This window comes from Physeter macrocephalus, chromosome 2, assembly GCF_002837175.3.
Source record: "Physeter macrocephalus isolate SW-GA chromosome 2, ASM283717v5, whole genome shotgun sequence".
In the NCBI taxonomy this organism is placed as follows: domain Eukaryota; kingdom Metazoa; phylum Chordata; class Mammalia; order Artiodactyla; family Physeteridae; genus Physeter; species Physeter macrocephalus.
Window position 1 is genome coordinate 115,939,905 of NC_041215.1, and position 25,313 is coordinate 115,965,217.

Genomic DNA, 25,313 nt, shown 5'->3' on the forward strand with positions numbered 1-25,313 from the left:
GTCATGCGGGCCTCCCCCTGCCGCGGCCTCTCCCGCTGCGGAGCACAGGCTCCGGACGCGCAGGCCCAGCGGCCACGGCCCACGGGCCCAGCCGCTCCGCTGCACGTGGGACCCCCCCAGACCGGGGCGCGAACCCGGCCCCCCTGCACCGGCAGGCGGACGCGCAACCACCGCGCCACCAGGGAAGCCCCATGTTCATTAATTTTTATTAAACATTTGAAGAGGGGCTTTCTCTGTTAAAGAATCATATTAAAACAAAAATTAGATAAACAGAACTACCATAAAGGAACATAGTATTTCTAAGATCTTTGTAAAAAACTTTAAAGAAACAAGACTGTATTGCCAGGTAAAGGAAACATTTAAAATAAGCTTCTGCTTTTGAAAGGTAGTGGTAAATAAATGATAATTTGTACGATTGTTTATTCAGTTATTATGTGCACTTACAGAAATGTATTTTGCAAGTTATACAACTTTCATATTATCTATGGATGTTCTATTTGGGATTTTTCATTTTAGATGGAAGTGTATGATTATCCACAGAATGATAGTACTAGAACCAGCATCCTCTCTATCCTCAGTTCCATTTCTCAGAAGTGGTTTGCACTCTTGGCCCTGACACTCACTGTGATTTTGTATAGACACCTAATGGATGCACTGGGAATTTGACACAGCAAATTTTTCAGAGTGCTGCCTGGCATACTGTTTCAGTTCCTAATCTCCTTTGAATTATTGCTTGAGTTTGCTAATTTCTTTTGAATAGGTAGAGACTCTTTCTGCAATGAGTTTTGCCCCAGTGCTATGAAATTATCATTTTTATTACTGGTTGTTTATTGAATATTATATTTAATAACTATAATAAAAACCATATAAACTGTTGCCCATGCAAATTATTAATGTTAAAAGAAACCATGATTCAAACAGATATCACTCAAATGAAATCTGTCTCGTTCATGTTTACTAAAATATCAGATTACTAAATGTTTTTAAAATTTACTGTATTTACTAAAATATAGTTTTAGTTTCAGTGGGCTTACGGTATCTCTCAAATCTATCTTACTTGATATAATTAAACTTATACAAATTAGAAAAGGAAAATATTTATTTAGTTTAATCTACCTGACATGGGAAATTTGAAGGAAAGCTGCTTGACCCTTAGTAAATGCCTAATATTTATATCACTGAATGAATATTAAGCAAATTGTGCTTCACAGCCCCTTTTGATGAAGGATGTCCCTGTGGCCTAATTTTGTTGGATACATTCCCAGAAAATGGAGACTGAAATTTTGTAAAGAATTCCCAAAACTATCTCTGTCATGCTACAAGTTTGCCCCAAATTGTAAGTTTCATCACACAGGTTTTTCAATTTGACTTGTGAGGCTATTTTCTCAGTAGGAATTAGTGATAAACATGGGATTCCCTTTAAGGAATTTACGTTAAAGTTTTCTTTTTTAGGATTAAGGCTGTTTCTTAAAGCAAGATAAATGTAGATGTCAATTACTTTTCTAATAATAATTAATATTTAATACATAAAAAGAGTCAGGTTACAGATGTGTTATATATTATCTTGATTAAACTGGTAGCATTTAGTGATGAATCTAGAAAAATCAGTGAAATCATACAGCTGTAAGCTTATTATTTATCTAGGGAAGATTTGCTATGGAAAGAGTACTGAACTTAAAGTTCAAATACCTAGCTTCCAATATTCTGCTACTTATTAACTCAGTTTCCTTATTGTGATACTGGGAATAATTATGCATAATATTATTAACTCCTAGGGAGTGATGTGATAACTAAATAAGACAATCTATATTAAAGAGCTGTGTAAATCACAAAGTGCTGTGAAAATGTCAGCTATTATTTATCAATATTTCTAAAGGCTGTCATCCCTAGATTTTTTAAAATTATCATTATTTTTGAAATTCAGCAATGATGAAGCATGAAGAAAGAGATGAAAAGGGAAAATATTTCACTATAAAATATCTGAATTGCTATAATTACAAAAGAAAAAAAGAAATTGTCTTTTTCTCTGCTGTAAGCAATGCCAATTTTAGAACTGAGGCTTTCCCTATATTTTCTGCAAATGTAGATTATCTTCTAAAATATAAAATTTGGTGTGTGGTGTATCTGTATGTTTCGTGATGGGTGTTAACCAGACTTATTGTGATTATTTTGCAATATATACAAACATACATCCAATCAGTATGTTGTACACCTGAAACTGATATAATGTTACATGTCAATTAAATCTTGTTAAAAAAAAAGGTTGGGAAAAAACTGCTTGGAAAATTTCTTTATGGATGTTTGTAAGGGAAAAACAGCATTATTAAAAAGATTTATAGTTACATTAAATATATTATTGGGTTGGCCAAAAATTTCGTTCAGAACATCTTACGGCAAAACCTGAGTGAAGTTTTTGACCAACCTAATACATACTAGATACTGAAGAGGAATGATATAAGTAGTAGTTTGACATTCTTTCTTGGAAGATTAGAATATAACTGTACTTTTATATTGAAATGTAGACCAATTGTTATTTTAAATGCAGAGGTCTAGAATTTAAGTGACCTCTCACATTTGCAGAGAACTGTTAGTTGAATGAAGACTAAAAAACATCACTTAGCGTTATCTTTTACAGTTAAGACACTATTTCATAAACCTTGTTTTATTTGGTAGTTGACCTGCCACAATATTCACCTCAGTCCGAGGTACATAAAAAAAATTATGGGTTTTATAATTAGAAACCTATTTGCTTGATTTTGTTCCATATCTTGACTAGCATATTATGTCTTCTGCTAAGCATATAGACTGCAAATATTCTCAACTGGATGGCTTACTCTTAAAATCATCATTGTATAATACTTGTACTTAACATCATGTAATCTGGCTTTCATCCCACCTATTCTACTCTAGTGTACAACATCCTGTTTCATTCTTTAAAAAAAAATTTTTTTAACATCTTTATTGGAGTATAATTGCTTTACAATGGTATGTTAGTTTCTGCTTTATAACAAAGTGAATCAGTTATACATATACATATGTCCCCATATCTCTTCCCTCTTGCATCTCCCTCCCTTCCACCCTTCCTATCCCACCACATGAAAGAATGCTCAACATCATTAATCATTAGAGAAATGCAAATCAAAACTACAATGAGATATCATCTCACACCGGTCAGAATGGCCATCATCATAAAATCTAGAAACAAGAAATGCTGGAGAGGGTGTGGAGAAAACGGAACACTCTTGCAGTGCTGGTGGGAATGTTAATTGATACAGCCACTATGGAGAACAGTATGGAGGTTCCTTAAAAAACTACAAATAGAACTACCATACGAGCCAGAAACTCCACTACTGGGCTTATACCCTGAGAAAACTATAATTCAAAAAGAGTCATGTACCAAAATGTTCATTGCAACTCTATTTACAGTAGCCAGGAGATGGAAGCAACCTAAGTGTCCATCATCGGATGAATGGATAAAGAAGATGTGACACATATATACAATGGAATATTACTCAGCCATAAAAAGAAATGAAATTGAGTTATTTTGTAGTGAGGTGGATGGACCTAGAGTCTGTCATACAGAGTGAAGTAAGTCAGAAAGAGAAAAGCATCCTGTTTCATTCTTGTCCTCTCTCAGCTTCTGTGAGAACATGCTGTTCTGCCTCTACTTCTACCTCATAGACAGGCTTACCTCCATGCTGTTTAAGCTCTCTAAGCCTGTGCTGTGCAATAAGATCACCACTAACTACATGTGGATGTTGACAGAATGTGTTGAATCAGGTGGTGGTAGGCGCTGTGCAGAAAAAGAACACAAGTAGAGGAGACAGAAATAAATGAGGTGCTGTTTTATACAGTATAGTGAGGGAAGTCCTCTCAGATATCTGAAGAAACTGAAGGAGGAGGCTGTGTGTCAATTTGGGAAAAAGGAATTCCAGGCAGAGGGAAAAGGAAGTATAAAGAGCCTATGTTGGGGACAGCTTGGCTTGTTAGCGGATGAACAAGGGGACCATAGTGACTAGAATCAGGGGGTAAGTGGTAGAGGCCTTTGTTAGAACTTTGCTTGTTTTCCTTTGAGTGGGATGGTGAGGCTAATGGATAGTTTTGAGGAGAAACATAATGTAAGGTGGGTCCTGTGTGGAAAATAGACTGGATGGGGGGACATAATGGAAACAGGGAGAACATTATATCCTGAAAAACCTTCTTATAGGTTGACTTATCTGGTTACAACATAGTAATAATGAAGTCAAACTGGCTTCTTAAGGGACAGTTAGGTTCTTGAAAGGACAACATCTGTTGTTATCAAATTCTGCATTACTTACTAACCCCAGTCAAACTTTGGTTCAGGACAGATATTGATATTGGATCAGATATTATGGATAGAGCAACACAAATGCATACTGTCTGCCATTTGTTAGCTATAAGAATATAATTATCTCTCAGTTTTCTCATACGTAAGTGGGGTGACATTACCTATCCTTGAGGGAATCATTTTAGTGTTTAGCACAATATCCATCACATGGTAAGTGCTCAGTAAGGATTAAATCAGTATTCTATATTACAATATCATTTTTTCCCCTTTCAGAACATTCACTACAGTTTATGGATATATATGTATATATTTTATTTCCTTATTCTTTTTTTTATACTCCTGTAAAGCAAAGATTATGCTTGTGTTAACCATCACAGTGTAATGAGCACTGTATCTAGTACACAGTATTATTAAGTGGGTGGAATAGCATTATTATCTTCATCAACTTTATTATTAGCAGCAGCAGTAACACTGAATAAATACCCAAGAGTGGCATCTTTTCCAGAAGGCAGGTACAAGGCAATTTATTTATTTGCTTATATATATTAACTTTTTAATTCTAAACAAATACCAAGCATATAGAAAGTAAACAAAATAAAATAATGAACTTCTTGGGCCTGTCAGACAGTTACAACACTTATCAACTTTCTGCCATTCTTATTTCATTTCTATCTCCACCCACACCCTACCCCACATCCTGTTTATTATATTATTTTTTACAGTTCTTTTTTTGTGTTATAATTTACATAAATTGAAATGTACAAGTCTTAGCTACATAATTTTGACAAACAGATGAAGTCTTGTAACCTCCATACTCATGTTACTATAGAACATTTCTGTCTATCCAGGAATTTCTTTTGTGTCCCTTCTCAGTCATTCCCTCCCCTGGCAATCACTGTTCGGATTTTATTTTCCACCTTAAATTAGCTTTGCCAATTTTTTGAACTTCATAAATGGAATCACACAATATTCATTTCTTTGTGTTTGACATCTTCCACTCAGCTAAAATCTGTAAAATTTATATGTGATTTTTGCATTTATCAATAATTTGTTCCCTTTTATTGCTAAGTAGTACTCTATTGTGTAGTGTATACCACAATTTGTTTACCCTTTTTCTATTGAGTTGTTTCCAGCTGTGGTTTTTATGAATGATGCTGCTATGAACATTTGTGTACAAGTCTTTTTGTGAGGATGTGCTTTCTTTTGGAAATGGAATTTATGAAGGGTAGATGTATAAGAAACTGCTAGTCCATTTTCTAAATTCAAGTTGAGTCATTTTACATTCTCAAGAGCAATATATGAGAGTTCCAATTGCTCCATATTGTCACCAACATTGAGTTTTGTTAGTCTTTTAAATTTCAGCCATTTTAGTGGTTGTATGGTAGCAGCTTCTTGTAGTTTTGATATACATCTTCCTGATAACTAATGATATTGTGAACATTTGTGTGTGTGTGTGTGTGTGTGTGTGTGTGTGTATGTGTGTGCGCTTATTGGCCATTCATTGATTCTGCTTTCTGTGTAAATCTTTTGCCTGTTTTTGGTTGAATTAGTTGTCTTATTTTTGAGTTGTAAGAGTTCTTTATATATCCTGGTTACAAATCCTTTGTCAGAATATTGTGAATATTTTCTTCCAGTTTATGGCTTGATTCTTCAATATCTTAATGGTGTCTTTGGGTGAGTAGAAGTTTTAAATTTTGAGGAAGTCTAATTTATCTTTTTTACAATATTGCTTTTGATATTTTGGCTAAGATACCATTGCCTACTCCCAGGTCACAGAAATATTCTGTTTTCTTCTAAAACCTTTAAAGATTTAGAATTTGTATTTCAGCCTGTGATCTATCTTTAATTTTTGTATACTGTGTGAGGTAGGAGCTAGAGGTTAGTTTTCTTTCCTAACTAATTGTTTCCTAACAGTTGTTCCAGCACCATTCTTAAAAAGATTTTTCATCCTTCATTGAATTTCTTTGGCATTTTTGTTGAAAATCAATTGACCCTGTAATTGTGGGTCTATTTCTATACTCTATTCTGTTCCATTAACTTATTGTTTATCCTTATACTAATACCACACTCTTGATTACCATAAGTTTAATTAAGTCCTTAAAGTCAGATAGAGTTAGTCTTCCAGCTTGTTTTTCTTTTTTAAAGACAGTTTGACTATCCTAGATCCTTTGCATTTTCCTACAAATTTAAGAATCACTTTGTCAATTTCTATAGAAAGACAGGAGTGGGATTAGAATTAAGATTGAATTGAATCTATAACAATTTGGGAAGAATGTGTGTGTGTGTGTGTGTGTGTGTGTGTACACATATATTTATACATACATACTTTTTTGGGGGGGAAGGATTGATATATTTGTAAGTTTTAGTCTTCTATTTGTATGGTATCTCTTTCCAGTTATTAGGTTATCTTTAATTTAAGGCTGTATATTTGTGAGGGAGCTCGAAATGTGTGCCCTTTACATCTAATTATCTAATGTATACTTTTTTGTTACATTGTGAACTCCATATATTGGGGACTTGTCTTGTGCTCAGTATATCCCCACGGCCTGTAGCTGTGCCTGGCAAATAGGAGGGACTTATGTGAATGTGTGCTATTAACATTTTGGCTCTTTAAAAAGCTTTTGACCAAGTTCAACACCCATTTATGATAAAAACGCTCCAGAAAGTGGGCTTAGAGGGAACCTACTTCAATATAATAAAGGCCATATATGACAGACCTACAGCTAACATCATACTCAATGGTGAAAAGCTGAAAGCATTTCCTCTAAGATCAGGAACAAGACAAGGATGCCCACTCTCACCACTTTTATTCAACATAGTTTTGGAAGTCCTAGCCATGGCTGTTGGAGAAGAAAAAGAAATAAAAGGACTCCAAATTGGAAAAAAAGAAGTAAACTGTTAACTGTCTGCAGATGACATGATACTATACATAGAAAATCCTAAAGATGCTACCAGAAAACTACTAAGGCTCATCAAAGAATCTGGTAAAGTTGCAGGATACAAAATTAATACACAGAAATATGTTTTTAAAAATACTTTTTATTTTATATTGGAGTATAGTTGATTAACAATGTTGATAGTTTCAAACTTACAGCAAAGTAATTCAGTTATACATATACATGTATCTATTCCAAATTCTTTTCCCATTTAGGTTGTTATATAATATTGAGCAGGGTTCCCTGTATTATGCAGTAGGTCCTTGGTGGTTGTCCATTTTAAATAGAGCAGTGTGTACAGTTTTTCTTAATACACAGAAATCTCTTGCATTTCTATATACTAACAATGAAAGATCAGAAAGAGAGATTAAAGAAACAATCCCATTTACCATTGCATCAAAAGAGTAAAATTCTGAGGAATAAACTTACGTAAGGAGGCAAAAGACCTCTACTCAGAAAACTATAAGATACTGATGAAAGAAATCAAATATACCACAAACAGTTGGAGAAATATACCATGTTCTTGGATTGGAAGAATCAATATTGTGAAAATGACTGTACTACCCAAAGCAATCTACAGATTCAATGCAATCCCTATCAGATTACCAAGGGTAATTTTCACAGAATTAGAACAAAATTTTTTACACTTTGACCAAAAGACCCCAAAGAGTGAAAGCAATCTTGAGAAAGAAAAATGGAGCTGGAGGAATCAGGCTCCCAGACTTCAGACTATACTACAAATCTACAGTAATCAAAACAGTATAGTACTGGCACAGAAACAGAATTATAGATCAATGGAACAGAATAGAAAGTTCAGAGATAAACCCATGCACATATGGCCACCTAATCTATGACTAAGGAGGCAAGAATATACAATGGAGAAAAGACAGTCTCTTCCATAAGTGCTGCTGGGAAAATTGGACAACTACCTGTAAAAGAATGAAATTAGAACACTCCCTAACACCATAAACAAAAATAAACTCAAAATGGATTAAAGACCTAAATGTAAGGCCGGATACTATAAAACTCTTAGAGGAAAGTATGGGCAGAACACTTTGACATAAATCACAGCAAGATCTTTTTTGACCCACCTCCTAGAGTAATGAAAATAAAAACAAAAATAAGCAAATGGGACCTAATGAAACTTTACCACCAGGGAAGCCCCAGAAGAACACTTTGACATAAATCACAGCAAGATCTTTTTTGACCCACCTCCTAGAGTAATGAAAATAAAAACAAAAATAAGCAAATGGGACCTAATGAAACTTTAGCTTTTTCACAGCAAAGGAAACCATAAACAAATTGAAAAGACAACCTCAGAATGGAAGAAAATATTTGCAAATGAAGCAACTGACCAGGGATTAATCTCCAAAATATACAAGCAGCTCTGAAGCTCAATATAAAAAAAACAAACAACCCATTGAAAAAATGAGCAGAAGACCTAAATAGACATTTCTCCAAAGAACACATACAGATGGCCAACGAACACATGAAAGGATGCACAACATTACTAATTATTAGAGAAATGCAAATCAAAACTACAATGATGTATCACCCCATACCAGTCAGAATAGCCATCATCAAAAAATCTAGAAACAATAAATGCTGGAGAGGGTGTGGAGTAAAAGGAATCCTCCTACACTGTTGGTGGGAATGTAAATTGGTACAGCCACTATGAGAAGAGTATGGAGGTTCCTTAAAAAACTAAAAATAGAGCTACCATATGACCCAGCAATCCCACTGCTAGACATATATCGGGAAAAAACTGTAATTCGAAGGATGCATGCACCCCGATGTTCATTGTGGCACTATTTACAATAGCGAGGACATGGAAGCAACCTAAATGTCCATTGACAGAGGAATGGGTAAAGAAGATGTAGTACATATATACAATGGAATATTACTCAGCCATAAAAAGGAGTGAAAGTCTCATTTGCAGAGACATGGATGGACCTAGCGACTGTCATACAGAGTGAAGTAAATCAGAAAGAGAAAAACAAATATCTTATAATATTGCTTATATGTGGAATCTTGAAAATGGTAGAGATGAACTTATTGCAAAGCAGAAATAGAGTCACAGATGTATAGAATAAATTTATGGTTACCAAGGGAGGAAGAGGGGGGTGGAATGAATTGGGAGATTGGGACTGACATATATACACTACTATGTATAAAACAGATGACTAGTGAGAACCTACTGTATAGCACAGGGAACTCTACTCAATGCTCTGTGATGACCTAAATTGGAAGGAAATGGAAAAAAGAGTGGATATATGTATACGTATGACTGATTCACTTTACTGTACTGCAAGAAGCTAACAATATTATAAAGCAACTATACTCCAATAAAAATTAATAAAAAAACCATTTTGGCTCTTTAATTAAGCTTTTAATAATTTTTAGAGTAGTTAATTGATGATTTTTGCCTCTTATAATATTCCTTAGGAGTAGGCATCGTTTTCCTTTTTTGATGGGAATTTAAATAATTTTCTCTGAAGCTACGTCTTGCCCCATTTAGAGTACTGTCTTCCTTTGCTGAGCTTTTATAGTAAGGAAATGTAATGCAGAACAGAAAAGTTTTATTGAGAGTCCTGAAGATTAGGCAGGAAATAATACTGACTGGGATTATTAAATAGAAGATTAAAGTGTACCATCTTAAAAATAATGAAATACTTGGTTTTATCTTCTGCTGGAAAATATAGGCATAATGAAAATTAAATGGCTGTTAATACTGAGAAAAAATTAGGTGCTTTACTAATAGGACCTAACTTCACTTACAAAATTCACTGCTATGAAAGGTCAAAGAGTACCCAGCATTTCCAAAGACCCATTTAATTTAATGACTTTCAGAAACACACACTGTGGATAAAGATAATAATGAGGCCCATAAAATTTCATGCTTTAGTGTTTAGGTAATTGCTTGTTAAATTAAGAAGGTATTATTTTCCAGACATGGGTATAACCCTTTCTTTTTTGGTTAAGAATATAATGAAAGTTTGCATCTAATCTAGCTGAGTAGTATTTTGGCTATCTGACAATTATTCCAATAATAATTGTAGTGGGTTAAACTAATTTATTTATAACCAATTGAAGAGGATGAAATAGTTGGTAATTATATAGTACTGTTATCAGAAATTACTTTGATTCAAGTTTGCACACGAAAAAATACATGACAAAGATGGCCTACTTTGGTGCATGTAAACAAGAAAATGTTTATATGGTACCTTTTGCCAAATTATGATAACAGAATAACTCAATAAATCTATTATTAAAAGCTTAGTAAAAACTATTCAGTTAATAAAAATTATTTTACTTGGAGCATTCAGTTAAAAATAATTTTTTTAGAGTACATTATTAAATTACGTTAATACGATAAACATGGAGTTTTGGGGACAGTGCTTTTATAGTATGAAAAAATATGAGTATCTTGATATTTTATAATTTAATTATGTATTTTGATATGCTGCTTTCCTGAAATGGGAAGTTAGTCACTCTGCCATCTCATTAAGGAAAAGCATTTAAGTAGAGTGTTCTTTATTATATACGAATCTAAATAGAATGTTTCACTGAATAACTTAACTTCATTGTACTTGAAATAGAATTTATATATTTGGTGTCTGTCTTAATAAAAGTTTTTCTTAAACACAACGATGCTCTTCTAATATAATGAGAAAATACTATATAGTTTAAGTATTAATTGCTTATATGAATATTTCAAACTTTATTTTTTAGTACAACTTTTATTTTCCTTTTGTTAAGCAAATGGGCAGCAGGAAGGTCATAATAAGAGAAGCATCACCATGAAATGAATTTAAATTGTTTCACTGAGTAGACCTCATTTGTGCAAACAGAAAGCAAGTCTCTGAAAACCAATTTAATGGTCAGAAAAACTTTATAAAGTCCAATACTTCAGTCAATTCCTATGCTATCTTTCCTGGGATGAGTACAAATAGGACTTTAAGTGTATATTTAAAATGAGTTGATGCAGTGCTGCACATTTGTGGTTCTGCTTAAGAAACTCTGCAATATTATTTTTCTAAGTTTTTTTTAACCTATTATGGGTTTACATTTCAGATAAGATAAATAAAATATAAGCTTATGAAGTAATTCATCAAGTTGTTGTAGACTCAAAATGGAGCTTTAGTAGACTCAAAATAGATGTTCATAAAGTTTAAATTCTTTTATAAAGATATACATAAAGATCAGTGTTACTAATAATCATGTATCCTGATATTTTTGATCCCTTAGAGGATATTTACCTACTGGCATGCCCCTTATTTTAGGTAGATAAATGTAGCTGTTTGAGGAATTGAATATATCTGTTCTACTATACTAAATAGTAATATGATGATGATGATTATTACAGTAACATTTATTGAATATTTTCTATGTGCAAGATAGTATTTAAGACACTTTACATACTTTTCTTATAAGTGAATGTGAATTCAAGTGATGTTATTGTGTTTTCACAACAAAATGCCAACTCAGCCATATATCTTTTCTAGTCATTCTACTTAAACTCTCTCCTCCTTTTCACTCACTTCTCTACTCATTAGGCACATTTTGGTGGCAGAGGGGTTCTCTCTTTTTTTTGGTCCATCTTCTCTCACACATACACATAGAGTTAAAACCTGGAAAGAATAAACTGTTTGTTTATCTAATAGTTCAAATATTCCACAGATGATTTTTCAAGTCTCAATATTTTAATCAACATTTTCTTGTGCCTTCAAGATTGTTGGCATGGAAATGAAGTTGAGGGTTAGATGGTTAGACCATGAAGTACTGTGACACAGTGTTTATTTACATGTGGTCAAAACTACAACATTGACAGTAGAATGAAGAACAGTACAGGTCATCTAAAATAAGTGGGAGATGGTAGGGGAGAAAGAAAGAAACTTGGAAGAATGGAAAAGACCCTTTCACCATATGCCATGTGTGGCTTGATCTTGCAGCAAGAAGTCTCACTGATCATAATATGTGCCATCAGAAGTCTGAAAACCTAAACTCATGCCACTGCTCTGGCAGTATCCCAGCCACCATTCCTCAATGATTGCTCTGACATAGCTCCTAAAGCAGAAATCTATTGCATGCATTTATTTCATATAATCTGAATTTTGAAATATGAGAGGCAGATTTATTCCATTCTGACCTTTTTGCAAGCTGTCAGTACTCTAATTTAGTCCATCCATTTTTCAGAATGTTAGAATCTCAGTGCCGTAGCACTTTGTCAGTTAACTAAGACTGTTAGATAACCACTTTTACATTATAAATTATATTTTAAATTATTACATTGAAACTAACTTACATTGTAGAGGTGGAGAAACGTTCCCATTAATTTTTTCACATACCACTTGGGCTGAGAAAGAATACTCTCACTTGCTTTATGCCAGGGGTCTACAGAAGATATATCCAGTTGAAGAATGCTTCTGTATCACAACACTGATATTGAAGACTTTTTTCATTAAGTTACCAATTATTTTAGTAATATGATCTGTAGGTGGTATATATTTTTCACATGCCTTACCAGAATGAAATCTTGGTTTTCTAGAATTTATACGCTTTCTTTTTTACAATTATCAGAACTAAGTAGCCCACTTAACCATATATTCAAGCAAGTTCAGAATTAAATTTTGTAAAGTCTTTTCCTTTATTTGTAATTATTTTGAATTATCCTATTTTATATGTATTTCAATTTTATAAACAAATTGTCTTTGAAAATAGATGATGGATTATGTGTTATTGTGGCAGCATACCTTTAATTTTCCTTTATTTAAATGAAACGTGAATAAATGATATTTTTGAAACTACAGGTTTTAGCCTATTCATTCCCCACCCCCATATATGTTATGTTGGTTGGGATATTTCAATGAGAATTATAGTGGAATCTTTGCTTTTCAATAGTCTTTTGAATTGCTTAGTACTGGATTTGAACTGATAAGTAAATAATTTTTTCAGAAAAGAATTAGCAGTGATTTTTAAAGTTGTTATTATTCTTATTTTTCAGCAAGGCTAGAGCAGATCTGCTGAAAACTCAGAAAGAGCGTGATTTTCATCGAATGCACCACAAGAGAACAGTCCAGGAGAAAGACAAATTAATTAATGACCTCAAAGGGTAAGCTGCTAGTATTTGTTGGCATATTTATTAAAGAACTATTTAATTTGTGTTAAGCCATTTGGCCATGGAAGAAGGTTCCAGGTAAAGTTATTCATTCAGCATTTATTGAGCATCTACTGTGTGCCATGTGTTTGATACAAAGATGAGCAAGTTTAGGTCCTTGCTGTCAAGGTTCCCAGAGACTGTTAAGATGTGTGATGGGGGAGGAGTTAAACAGAAATATGGTGAAATATACTGGATTGTTTTTATGCAAGCCAAGAGGTGGTCAGCCCAACCAGATTGGAGAGTGAGATGGTTCAGGGACCTATTTCTAAAGAAAGTGAATTCTAAAGTATGAGTTAACAGAGTGAGGGAGTGGGGTCAGCGTCCTGTGCAAAGGGACCAAGTCACTGGAGGAACATGACATGTTTGCCAAATTGTAAGAATGGAGAGCAAAGTGCAGAAGCAGCTTGACAAGGGCAAGGTGGAGGGGGCGACATACTGCATAACCTTGAATTTATCCTAAGGCTTTTAGAAATTACTCTAATGATACTCAGATTCACTTCCCTCTGCCTTCCTCCTCTCCCTGACCACCCCGCCCTCCCCACCCCCGCCGCCAAATAAGAAAAGAATTTATAATCTCTAACTAAAATTCTCCTTTGCTTGTTCTAGGGCAGTGCTGCCCAATAGAACTTTCTGTAATGTTATAAATATTTTATATCTGTACTCCCCCCATATGATAGCCATCAGTCACATCCTCTACTAAGCACTTTCAGTGTGGCTAGTACAACTGATGAATTAAATTGCTGATTTTATTTAATTTTAATTAATTTAAGTTTAAATTTAAATAGCCACATTTGGCTAGTGGCTACTGTATTGAACAACATAGCTTAGAGGTGGTCAGGATAATTGCTGTCTTTTGTAGTGATTATGGTCATTATGGCTATTATGATTTCTTAATTATAGGCTGTCTTGAAAGAATCAATCAATGTACCTTCTAACTTAGCAATATATTAGAAATTAGAGTTTTTCTGATTTTTCTTAATTGGATCTCTATAGAAATCAAACACCAGTTTAATGAAAGAGAGATTGCATTAACTTGAAAAAAAGGCCTTGAGAGTGTTAATTCATTGACTTTAATCAATGCTTTTGGTTTCATATTTTGGTCTAAATTATTTTTTTGGTTCATAAAATTGTTCCAACTCCAGAAAAATTCAGAAAAAAATCTTTGAAATGATTTGTTTTCCTCTTAACAAAAACATTAATTGAGAAGTAGTACAATGTAATGGAAAGAGCTTGGATTTTGGAGTCAATTAAACGTTGGAAGCCTGGCTCCACTACTTACCTTTGTGTGCTCATTGTAATTCTGTTTCTTATCTGTAAAAACTGTCATAATAAAAGTACCTAATATAGTGTCTGGAACATAATAGATAGTAAGTACTTTGCACATACCCTAACATTGAAAGTATGTGCTAAATATATACTATTTCATGTAGATTTCCCTTTTGATTTTTATACAGGTCTCTTTTTAGAACTGTATATTGTATTTTGTTTTAAAAATTTTATATTTTAATGTTTGGGAATTAATTTTATATCTTTTATATTTTGGAATTATTCTACTCTCAGGGCAATAAAGAGGCCTGTGGCTCTTCTGAAGTCATGTAGAAGTCTATAAAGGTAGCGAAGGTTTTTCTTGTACAAAGATAACTAATTGCTGTTCCTTTCATCAGGGTGAGGTACCCATTTGCCCAGAGGAAAAGCCCAAAGGTATTTTAATAGTTGTGTGTGTGTGTGTGTGTGTGTGTGTGTGTGTGTGTGTGTGTGTGTGTGTGTGTGCATACATACACATACACATACGTGAGTTTGAATCACAGTACATTCTTCATGGGAACGATCTCAGGTTTGAGTCCGTTCTCACCCTCTGTGCTGATACAAGCAGGCTTTAGTATTTGAGTTACTTGGGTTGATGACAGTCTCAGAGCACCTTTGTATCCAGCTGTGGCAGCTGAAATGTGATTGTTCACTGTTGCTGATGTTCTATTCATGGTAAATTGTTCTTTGAGTTTTTGTTTTAAATTATTTTTTTTGAGACTTCTAGCCTATGTGTAAAATATATCATACTTGTTAAATTTCCTAGAATGTTTAAAGAGAATACTATTATAATTTATTTCATGTAAAAATTCAGCATTTTCTGATTATACTTTTTGTAACCCTTAGGGGCCCCAGTGAAGAAATCCACATTACATTGGAATATAACTACACTTAGTGTATATTCAGATAACCTTTATTTCCATATTTAATCAGTAAGAATAATGTCTCCATTGAACCATCTGGATAAATCACTAATATCTTTTTTCTAAGGACCAAAAACAAAATTTCATTGATGACCTGAGAGTCACAAAAAAACTAGTCATGAAGTTAATCAATCACCAGTGAAGTTAATCAGTCAGCAGTGAACACCTTATCTTGTAATTGCGCGGTTGCATAATAAATCAGCTATAGAGAAGAGGATTTTTGATTCCAGGATAAGTTAGGGTCTGAGTTCTCTGTGTCATATTTTACCCAAATATTTCAATGATGTGTCTTTTTATCATAAACCACAAAAAGTTAACCTTAATGTTTTCTCTAAATTGTTCAACTAACTTGTAATTTGTTGCTTTTATCTGTCAATTTTTCAGAATTTCCTGTTTAACATGAGTGACTTATTATAAAAGTACTTATTTTCAGAATTTTTAACACCAACCAATTAGAACTTATAAGTGGATGAATTATGAGGTTCTTATGGAATTTATAAAACAGTCACACTCTTTCAGTCTGATTAAACAGAAGATTTCTGTGAATGTTGTTTCCTTGTTATATCTTATTGGTATTTATGTGCTGCTAATTCTTTGCACAGAGGATAATCCAGTCATGTCTCATGAATGAGTAGATGCCAAAATCATCAATAATGTTTATACTTCAATTGCCCACAAATTCAGCACACAATGTTCTGTGTATATAACTCTGTACCTGAATATGTGTTTACAAATGTATAAATGTCCCTAGAAGTGTATAGTATATAGCAAAATGTATATATGCTAAGTACATTAAGTAGAATAGGGGATGAAATTATATATACTACTTATATCTTTTATTTTATTACTCTCTCTTGCTTTGCTGAGTGTGACTGAATTAATACACACTAAGTATAACATATATATAAAATACATATTGTTATATATAATATAATATAAATGTATATCATAACTTTAATGCTTAGGTTTTATTACTGTCATCAAGTATAATCAAAATTATGTTGAGAAATATGATTTATAAATCAATGGCTTTCATAAATAAATTCATGAAAATATTTTATAAAATGAGGACTACTGTTTTAATTTTTTAATAAAAACAAATGTAAAATTATTTTGGGGGACTTCTGCTTTGAGTCATATAAGAATAACTGGTATAAAGCTAGCTCTCCAGCTGGTACTGGACTAGCTATCTGTCCACTGTAATGAACTACAAAACTGGACAGAATTTTTGGTGTTGTTTTTTAGAGTAGAACGGGGATGTCTAAGAGGAGGGAAATACACAAAGTGAGCAGCATGATCAGCCCAGATTTCTGTCTGGAGGCACTTTTCAGAAAATAGTGTGACAAGGTGGGACCCAAACAGACCATGGTAGTCTTGACGAGCTGATGAGGCAGAGGTCAGAGTTCAGGGCTACTGAGAGAGCTAGAATTTGCAGGACGGTGCACAAAAGGAGAGAGGTACATGAAAAGGTACTTGAGAAATATCTGTAGTGGTTCCTTTTAGTCTTTGACCAGATACGAAGTTGTGGAAGTATATGGTAAGAGAACATGAAGCCTGCAAAGAACAGCTCCTGGGCAACTGTGTGCCAAATGGAGATTCCAGAGATTGCAGATGTAGGAGTTCTGACCAGCTACAATGGAGAAAGCTCACTGAATACTCTGAGCACTCAGTTAAGACCCTTGATAAACCCTGCCATAGGAGCTGAGCTATTCTAGTCTTGGAGAAGGAACTATTTTAGACTTGCCCTATAAAAAGCTTAAAGGTAAACTTCGAAAGGCCTCTGCAGCAGCTTGCAGCACAGCTGAAGTGTTAGCTCTTTCTAGGGCAGGAGGGCCTCCTCTGCAAGCCCATAGGGCCTGAGGAGGAGCGCTACAGAAACAACATTGTCAGGGACATCCTGAGAACCAGAGAAAAAGAAGTCATTTCATATTGATGAGAGTCAGTTCATCAGAAAGATATAAAATGCATGATTCTAATATAAGACTTGAAAATATATGAAGCAAAACCTGATAAAGCAGAAAGGAAAAATCGATATTTCCATAGTTATAATTGGAGATTTTTTTTTTTTTTTTTTTTTTTTTTTGCGGAACACGGGCTTCCCACTGTTGTGGCCTCTCCCGTTGCGAAGCACAGGCTCCGGACGCGCAGGCTCAGCGGCCATGGTTCACGGAGCCAGCCGCTCCGCGGCATGTGGGATCTTCCCGGACCGGGGCACGAACCCGTGTCCCCTGCATCGGCAGGCGGACTCTCAACCACTGCGCCACCAGGGAAGCCCCTATAATTGGAGATTTAAACATTCCTCTTGTAGCAATTATTAGAAAAATAGGCAAAAATTCTCAAGTTGACAGAACAGGACAAATTAATTGTGCATAATTGACATTTCTTGAATTCTGTCAATACTTTGGACTTTTCAAGTGCCTGTGGAATGCTCACCAAAACAGGTCGTATGCTGAGCTATAAAACAAATCTCTATAAATTGCAAAGAATTGATATCCGTACAAAGTATCTCTGACCTCAATCAAATTAAATTAAAAATCAATGACAAAAAGCTCTGGAAAATTTCCAAATATCTGGAAATTAAGTAACATATATCTAAATCACCCATGAATCAAAGAAGGAAATGAGAAAATATTTTGAACTGAGTGATTTAAAATGTAACATTAAAATTTGTGGGATTCAGCCAAAGCAGTGCAGAAAGTGAAACTGATAGCTTATATTAGAAAAGAAGAAAAATTTAAACCAATGGTCTAATCTTGTACCTTAGAAGCTCAAAAAAGAACAATTAAATACAAAGAAAGAAAAAGATCAGAAACCAATAAACTAGCAAAGTTATAAACATAAGAAAAATTCAACAAAATCATATATTGGTTGTATAAAAATATAACAAAACTGACAAAATTGATAATAAAATTGTCAAACCCTAGATATACTAATTATCACCAAATGTTGGCAAAGAGGTGAAGTAACCAGGAGTCTCATATATTGCTGTTGGAAGTATAAATTACGACCCAGAAATTCAACTCCTAGGTATGGTTTCTAAGAGAAATGAGGGTACATAACCAAAAATATCTTATATGACTTGTATAAGAATTTTCATAGAAACTTTATTCATAATAGTCCCAAACTGAAAACAACTCAGTTCTTCATCAGCATAATATTGGATAAACACATTGTAGAATATACATACAAAGGAGTAGTACTCACAATAAAAAGGAATGAATTACTGATATATACAACAACATGGAAGGATCTAAAAAACAAATTATGCTGAGTGAAATAAGCCAGTTTCTGAAGAGAACATGTTCTATGAGTCCAAGTATATGAAGGTCTAGAATCTCCTGAAATGTTAGAAATGCTCTATATTTTGATAACAATGTGGACTACCTGGGCATGCATGAAAACTCTGAACTGTAATACTTAAGATCTATATATTTCACTCCATGTAAGTCACACTTCATAAAAATGAAAAAAATATTTTGAAAGCATTTTCAAATAAAACAGATTCTTAAAATTTATATCATATGTTGAGATGAATTGAGATATCAAAATATTTTATACTTTATTTTCTTAATATGAGATTATTCATACTTGTTTTCAAGACCATCCTTAATTTTGATGTGAATGACACCCTTTCTGTTTAATCATCTATTGTTTGTAGCCCTTGTCTTTTTGAAAATTGTTTCTGAATTAAAGAAACTGCAATTTTGTTTTCTGTCAATGAGTAGCAGCAACTTCTGGGTGCATACTTGAATACAGCAAAAGTAAACAGAGAACTAGTTAACTCAAGAGAAATGTGACTTGCCCACCTCCACCTAGGTTGCAGGGAAGTTGCATGCCAAATAATACTTCTTGCACTTCCTGGCTCTGTTGTGTTGACCTTTATCTGGTTAATTCATTTCTTATACCAATGCAAAAAAATAGAAAAAAGATTTAGGTGTTAGATGGAAATCACTAATTTAACTCAATTACCCTTTAAGATGCCCTTTATTTTTCATAGGTTGAAGTTACATTACGCATCTTATGAACCAACTCTAAGAGTATTATATGAGAAGCACCATGCTTTACTGAAGCAGAAAATGCTGACCTCTTTGGAAAGAGACAGAGCAGTGGAACAGGTAAAGAGACCATCCAAGCTACCTGAAAATGATTTTTAACCATTTATTTTTTATAACATTATTAGAAATATTGGTTTTGTTTCTGAGTTAAATTTTAAAAGATTTCCCCCAATTGTCATGCTGTAAAAAAAGATTAATTTGGAAACATCCAGGAAAAGTATTTTATCCATTTTAAAACTACAAAGATTATTATTGAATTAAAATTATTTAATTAAAATATAACTTTTTAGGAGATTATTAAAATATATTTACAGAGAAAAACTCAGCCATTAAAACATAACAACATTTAAACTGGGTTTTAAATGCCAGCTTTGACAGCTATAAACCTGGACCTTACCTAAACACTTTAAACTCAGATTTCTCATACATAAAGTATAACCACAATGACCTATCTTTTAATATTGTTGTGAAACTTAGATGGGATAATGAATAGAAAGTCCATGCGATTCACCCCCAAATGAATATTTGAAACACCTAGTTACTGACCCAATTTTCAGTCATTTTTGCTGTTGACACCCTTTTTCATTCTTCTTGCAGGGTTTTTGTATAGGCCTAGGCGTAGGGTAGTGGTGAGGAATCTCTAGTATAGAATTCAAGAAAAATAAAACAAAATGTTTCTTGGCCACATTAAAAATATGTAACACTTTATTAGAAAATATAAAACTGCTACTATGCTTAACATTCTTTTATTGTTTTCTGGAGATTTTAATTTTTGGTCAAACTTTCAGAAGCTACAGCAACTTGCACGATGGTTACAAAAGTGTGAATGATTTTATTAAGACATACTTTAATCAATTGTATATTGTCTTTTTTTGAGTGTAATCTTCAGCTACTAAAATGAAAACATCACTTGTCTCCTTGTTTCTTTGTGCTTGAAATTTAATTGTGTGTTCTTGAATGTATGACTTGCATTAATGGTAATATTGCATAAAAATAGTTTAATAATAGTTTACATTTTTATGGTACTGTATTGTCAAACCTTCAGAATTTCATCTCTTTGCTCTTTTTCATCTAACCTGTTCCCCACAGCCTCCCAACAAGAGACACAATTCTACAACCTGGAACACTGTGAGCCAGATTCAGGTTGCTCCTGCTTCTTTTCCTGCCACAAAACAACTTAGACTTTTGCTCCTCATCTTACTCTCCTTTTCCCCCTGTTTTCATGCTCATCTCCCTATTACTCTTCCCTCAGGAGGAATCCATCAGTCCCCTGGCCATACATTCCCAAGTGACCACGTATACTTTGGCGTTTCTGACAGACCACTCAGACTAAGTTTCATTATGCAAGGATATCAGGGCCTTCCAGGCATCCATGATGACAAGTGCCTACACTCCCCTCCAGATTGTTGATTTCTACATCTGCCATCTATCTATCACTGGACTGGATCTTCCAGTCGATATCAGTGTGATTAGGGCTAAGTTATCTTCCTGGAATGGCCATCAGTTCCCCTGTCTCTAACATGAGGTTAGATCAAAGGCCATATTAAGGATATATTTAGACCACATACAGTCTTTGGGTTTCAGATTGCTCATCACTGGTTTCGTTACAAGAGCTAAGGATTAGGAGTGATAGGAGTCAGCCCCAGCTGTGCTACAAAGTAGCCATGTGAACATTCAGGTAACTTTACATATATGTCTCTTTTCTCATTCATTAAACAAAGATAAAATTACTTGGCTTATGATTGATATGTATCTAAAATGAAAACATGTTTAAAAATGAAAATCATTCTCTCTATGAGGAAGGGTTGAATTTTACACACTACCATTCAGATGTGTAAAGAATTGTATCTTCATTATCTACAACTTATTTTGTCTTTGAACCCCTACTCCTGCTGAAGGCAAAATAAAACATAACCTGCTATTAAAGACTATCCCGATCTTTCTGGGTAAAACAGTCTCTTGAGTTTAACACAGGGTGTTTGAATGTTATATTAACTGATTGTTTAGCTAAAACATCTGTCAGTGTTAATTTTCTGTCTTCAAATAGCATCCTTTTCTTCTCACTCTTCCCAGATGGCTCCTAGTACAAGAGACCCTTATGTGTCCACTGGCCCGAAGTCTACACGCTATCCCTTCGGCCTTTACTTTATAGTGTAGTGTGACTGGTTTGGTTATATTCCTGGTATTTAGGTACATGGTTCTGGGTGGTTCTTTTGAGTGTGAACCTAATAATATACCTTGCTTATTCCATGGCCTCTGCTACACCATCTGTGAGATCCTTAACATCTGGACGTCATTGTCCTGACTCTCATTCATTGTCATTTCCTTATCATTTCCTTAAAAACCTTATCTTAATGACCGTTTAGCTTACTGTGTTTCTCTAAACATACAGACTTGTCAAATACTTTGCATGAAGAAGGGTTAGATTTTAGAATTTTTAATGCTATTTAGTTTGTATATAAGAGTGAAAGTATTATATACAAACTAAATAGCATTAAAAAGAGATGACAAAATCTAATAGATGTGAGATGACAAAAATCTAATAAGTATGTTTTCTCAAATTCTTTTGATAGATAATAAACAATGTAACTTTATTTTTAAAAATATGTATTTTATTTATTTATTCAATTTATTTTTGGCTGTGTCAGGTCTTAGTTGCGACACGCAGGATCTCTGTTGCGACACGCAGGATCTTTTTTTGCAGCATGCGGCATCTTTCGTTGCAGTGCACAGGCTCTTCGATGCGGCACGTGGGCTTCTCTCTAGTTGTGGCGCCCGGGCTCCAGAGTGTGTGGGCTCCCTGGTTGCAGCACGTGGGCTTAGTTGCCTCGAGGCATGTGGGATCTTAGTTCCCCGACCGGGGATCAAACCTGATCAAACCTGAGTCCCATGCATTGGAAGATGGATTCTTTACCACTGGGCCACCAGGGAAGTCCCCAACTTTTAAATTTATTTAAGTCTTATGGAAACATCTATAATTTAATTAGTTTCAGCTTTACAAAATTACTGAAAATGTCCAAAATTCTGAATTAGAGCCCCATGTTTCAAAGAAGATAAAATATAATTTATTTGTTAGTATATATATGTATAATAGATTACATTTTATCGTTTTGGATCATGGGGTTCAATTTAGGATAAATTCTAAAAGATACATACATATATATGTATGTATTTCTAGGTCTGTCTGCTGAGAGGGTCTAGAAGTAATGACACTACAGTAGCAATAAGTATACCCAGTGCCCAATATCAATTTCTGATACTATTCTCCAATAAGAGGAAGTAGTTAGTGCTCCTTGGAGAAGTGGCCGAGTGTAGTCTGGGCAAGGAAAATACAAGATGAGCCTGGGTGAGCATTTTGGGCATCATGTTGTGCTAGAAAGTAGGAAATGTTCATAATGTAAAAAAGAAAGCAAGCAAGGAAGGAAGGAAAGAAGGAAGGAAGGAAGGGAGGAAGGAAATACCCAATATGATAATGGAGTATGTCAAAGGACAAAGGAACTGTTGTGGGCAACTATAGATGGACCACCAACCAAATTTGGTTTGGATGTTGAGCCTGATGATGTACCATGGTAATACATGGCATTAACAGGGGAAACAGGGTATACAGGAACTCTCTGTACCATATTTGCAACTTTTATGTAAATTTCACACTATACTAAATAAGAAATTCATTAAAAAATTTTATAATACATTTGGCATCCAAGAATAGATATAAAATTTTCACTTTTTTTTCCCACCCAGGCATTTCATGAGCACTAATCCATAGATTACAAATTATTATCTGTTATTTTCCATTAGTAAAGAAATATTGCCACTCAATGATAGTAGAAAAATGTGTGTATCTGTATATAATTAAATAGATGATATTTTGTGTTGGTATAATCATATAAGGGATGAGATAGCTTTTTAAGGTTGAATTTTTAATTTAAGTCGTTGTTCAAGAAATATCAGTAAATGGTATGCCACCAAACTAACAAATTAAATAAAAAAAGGAGTAAGTTTGTGGGTGGAAAATGAGTTAAGAGTTTTAGGATAACAACAGTCTCTTCATATTTTACTTCCCAAGTAATACTTACCTCATCTTTTATGGACATAAAGATGAATTAGGCTGTTGTGAAGCAATTTCAACAGAGGAGAAAACTCTCTCAAAGTAGACACCTGAATAATTATCATTAAAAGTGTGCACCAAGTATTGTTGGTCTCAGGAAACTATGCTGTGAAATAAATGTTTCAGACGTTTACCCATAATAGATACTTAATACTTGCCATGGAATTGAATTTAAACTTAAAATTATGTTTTCTTTTGTTGCAATTAATGTTTAAATTTTTAAAATACATAGCAATTAATCCAAGAGAAATTAATGTTTTCTATATTTTGTAATCAATATTTAAACATTGCATTTTAACCCATTTTTTGAGTTATTTAGTATATAACCTCATATCTTTGGATTTTACTTTTTAGATTTCTGGACTTCAAGAAACACTGAAGCATATGGAAATAGGGCATAGTTTCCATGCTCCTGAAATTAGAGGTAAAAGTGAAATATAATAAAGCTGTAATTTATTATTGGTTGGTGATTTTTCAATCTTATCAGAACTCAAAATGCTGATAGGGTGACTTCTCAACCCTGTATTTGAGGCAACTATTTTTAGGCATTGGAAAACATCACAAGTCACAGAAGGGAAATGATAGAAGGAAAATTTATAAGTTGAGCTTCACCATCATCATGACTTTTTGTCCAGGAAAATTTCAAAACCAAACTCTATGGCCATGGAGGTCAAGAAGAGCATGGCAGTCCTGTTTGAACTGAAAAGGCAGACTATAGTTCATAAGTTGTTGAAGCATCTAGAATCTGTAGGAAAGGGCACCAGATAAGAGGGTGCTGCAATGAACAGTGGCCCGATTTGTGAGAGAGTGTACTATGAGTCCTTAGTTGATGGCTGGGCTACACATGTGAGACTACCTGAGACTTGCCAGAGAGAAAAGACTCTTTAGGATTAAGAGGGGACCAGTGATCTATATTTCTGTTTTGTGCCAGTACCATACTGTTTTGATTATTGTAGCTTTGTAGTATAGTCTGAAGTCAGGGAACCTGATTCCTCCAGCTCCATTTTTCTTTCTCAAGATTACTTTGGCTCTTCTAGAGATTGTCATACTGAGTGAAGTAAGTCAGGCAGAGAAAGACAAATATCATATGATATCGCTTATGTGTGGAATCTAAAAAAAGGGTACAAATGAACTTATCTACAAAACACAAATAGAGTTACAGATGTAGAAAACAAACTTATGGTTACCAGGGGGTATGAGGGGGATGATAAATTGGGAGATTGAGATTGACATATACACACTACTATATATAAAATAACTAATAAGGACCTACTGTATGACACAGGGAACTGTACTCAGTACTCTGTAATGGCCTATATGGGAAAATAATCTAAAAAAGAGCGGATATATGTATATATATAACTGATTCACTTTGCTGTACACCTGAAACTAACACAACATTGTAAATCAACTATACGCCAATAAAAAATAAAACCAGTAAAAAACAAAAAAAAGAGGGGACCAGGGATTCTAGTTGTCAAGCAGTGATGGGATATATTGGCGTTCTGGCCAGGCCT

The 25,313-nt window shown here is 34.0% G+C and overlaps 1 protein-coding gene across 1 annotated transcript in view; it reads left to right on the forward strand.

Annotated features, from left to right (window-relative positions):
* The window catches only part of SPAG16 (sperm associated antigen 16), a 906,896-nt gene that overhangs the window by 38,841 nt on the left and 842,742 nt on the right, over positions 1 to 25,313 (forward strand). The window contains exons 6-8 of the mRNA XM_024124705.2: positions 13,250 to 13,357; positions 19,631 to 19,748; positions 24,151 to 24,220. Of these exons, the coding sequence (XP_023980473.1) occupies positions 13,250 to 13,357; positions 19,631 to 19,748; positions 24,151 to 24,220 (296 nt within the window). The remainder of the gene's footprint in view (positions 1 to 13,249; positions 13,358 to 19,630; positions 19,749 to 24,150; positions 24,221 to 25,313) is intronic.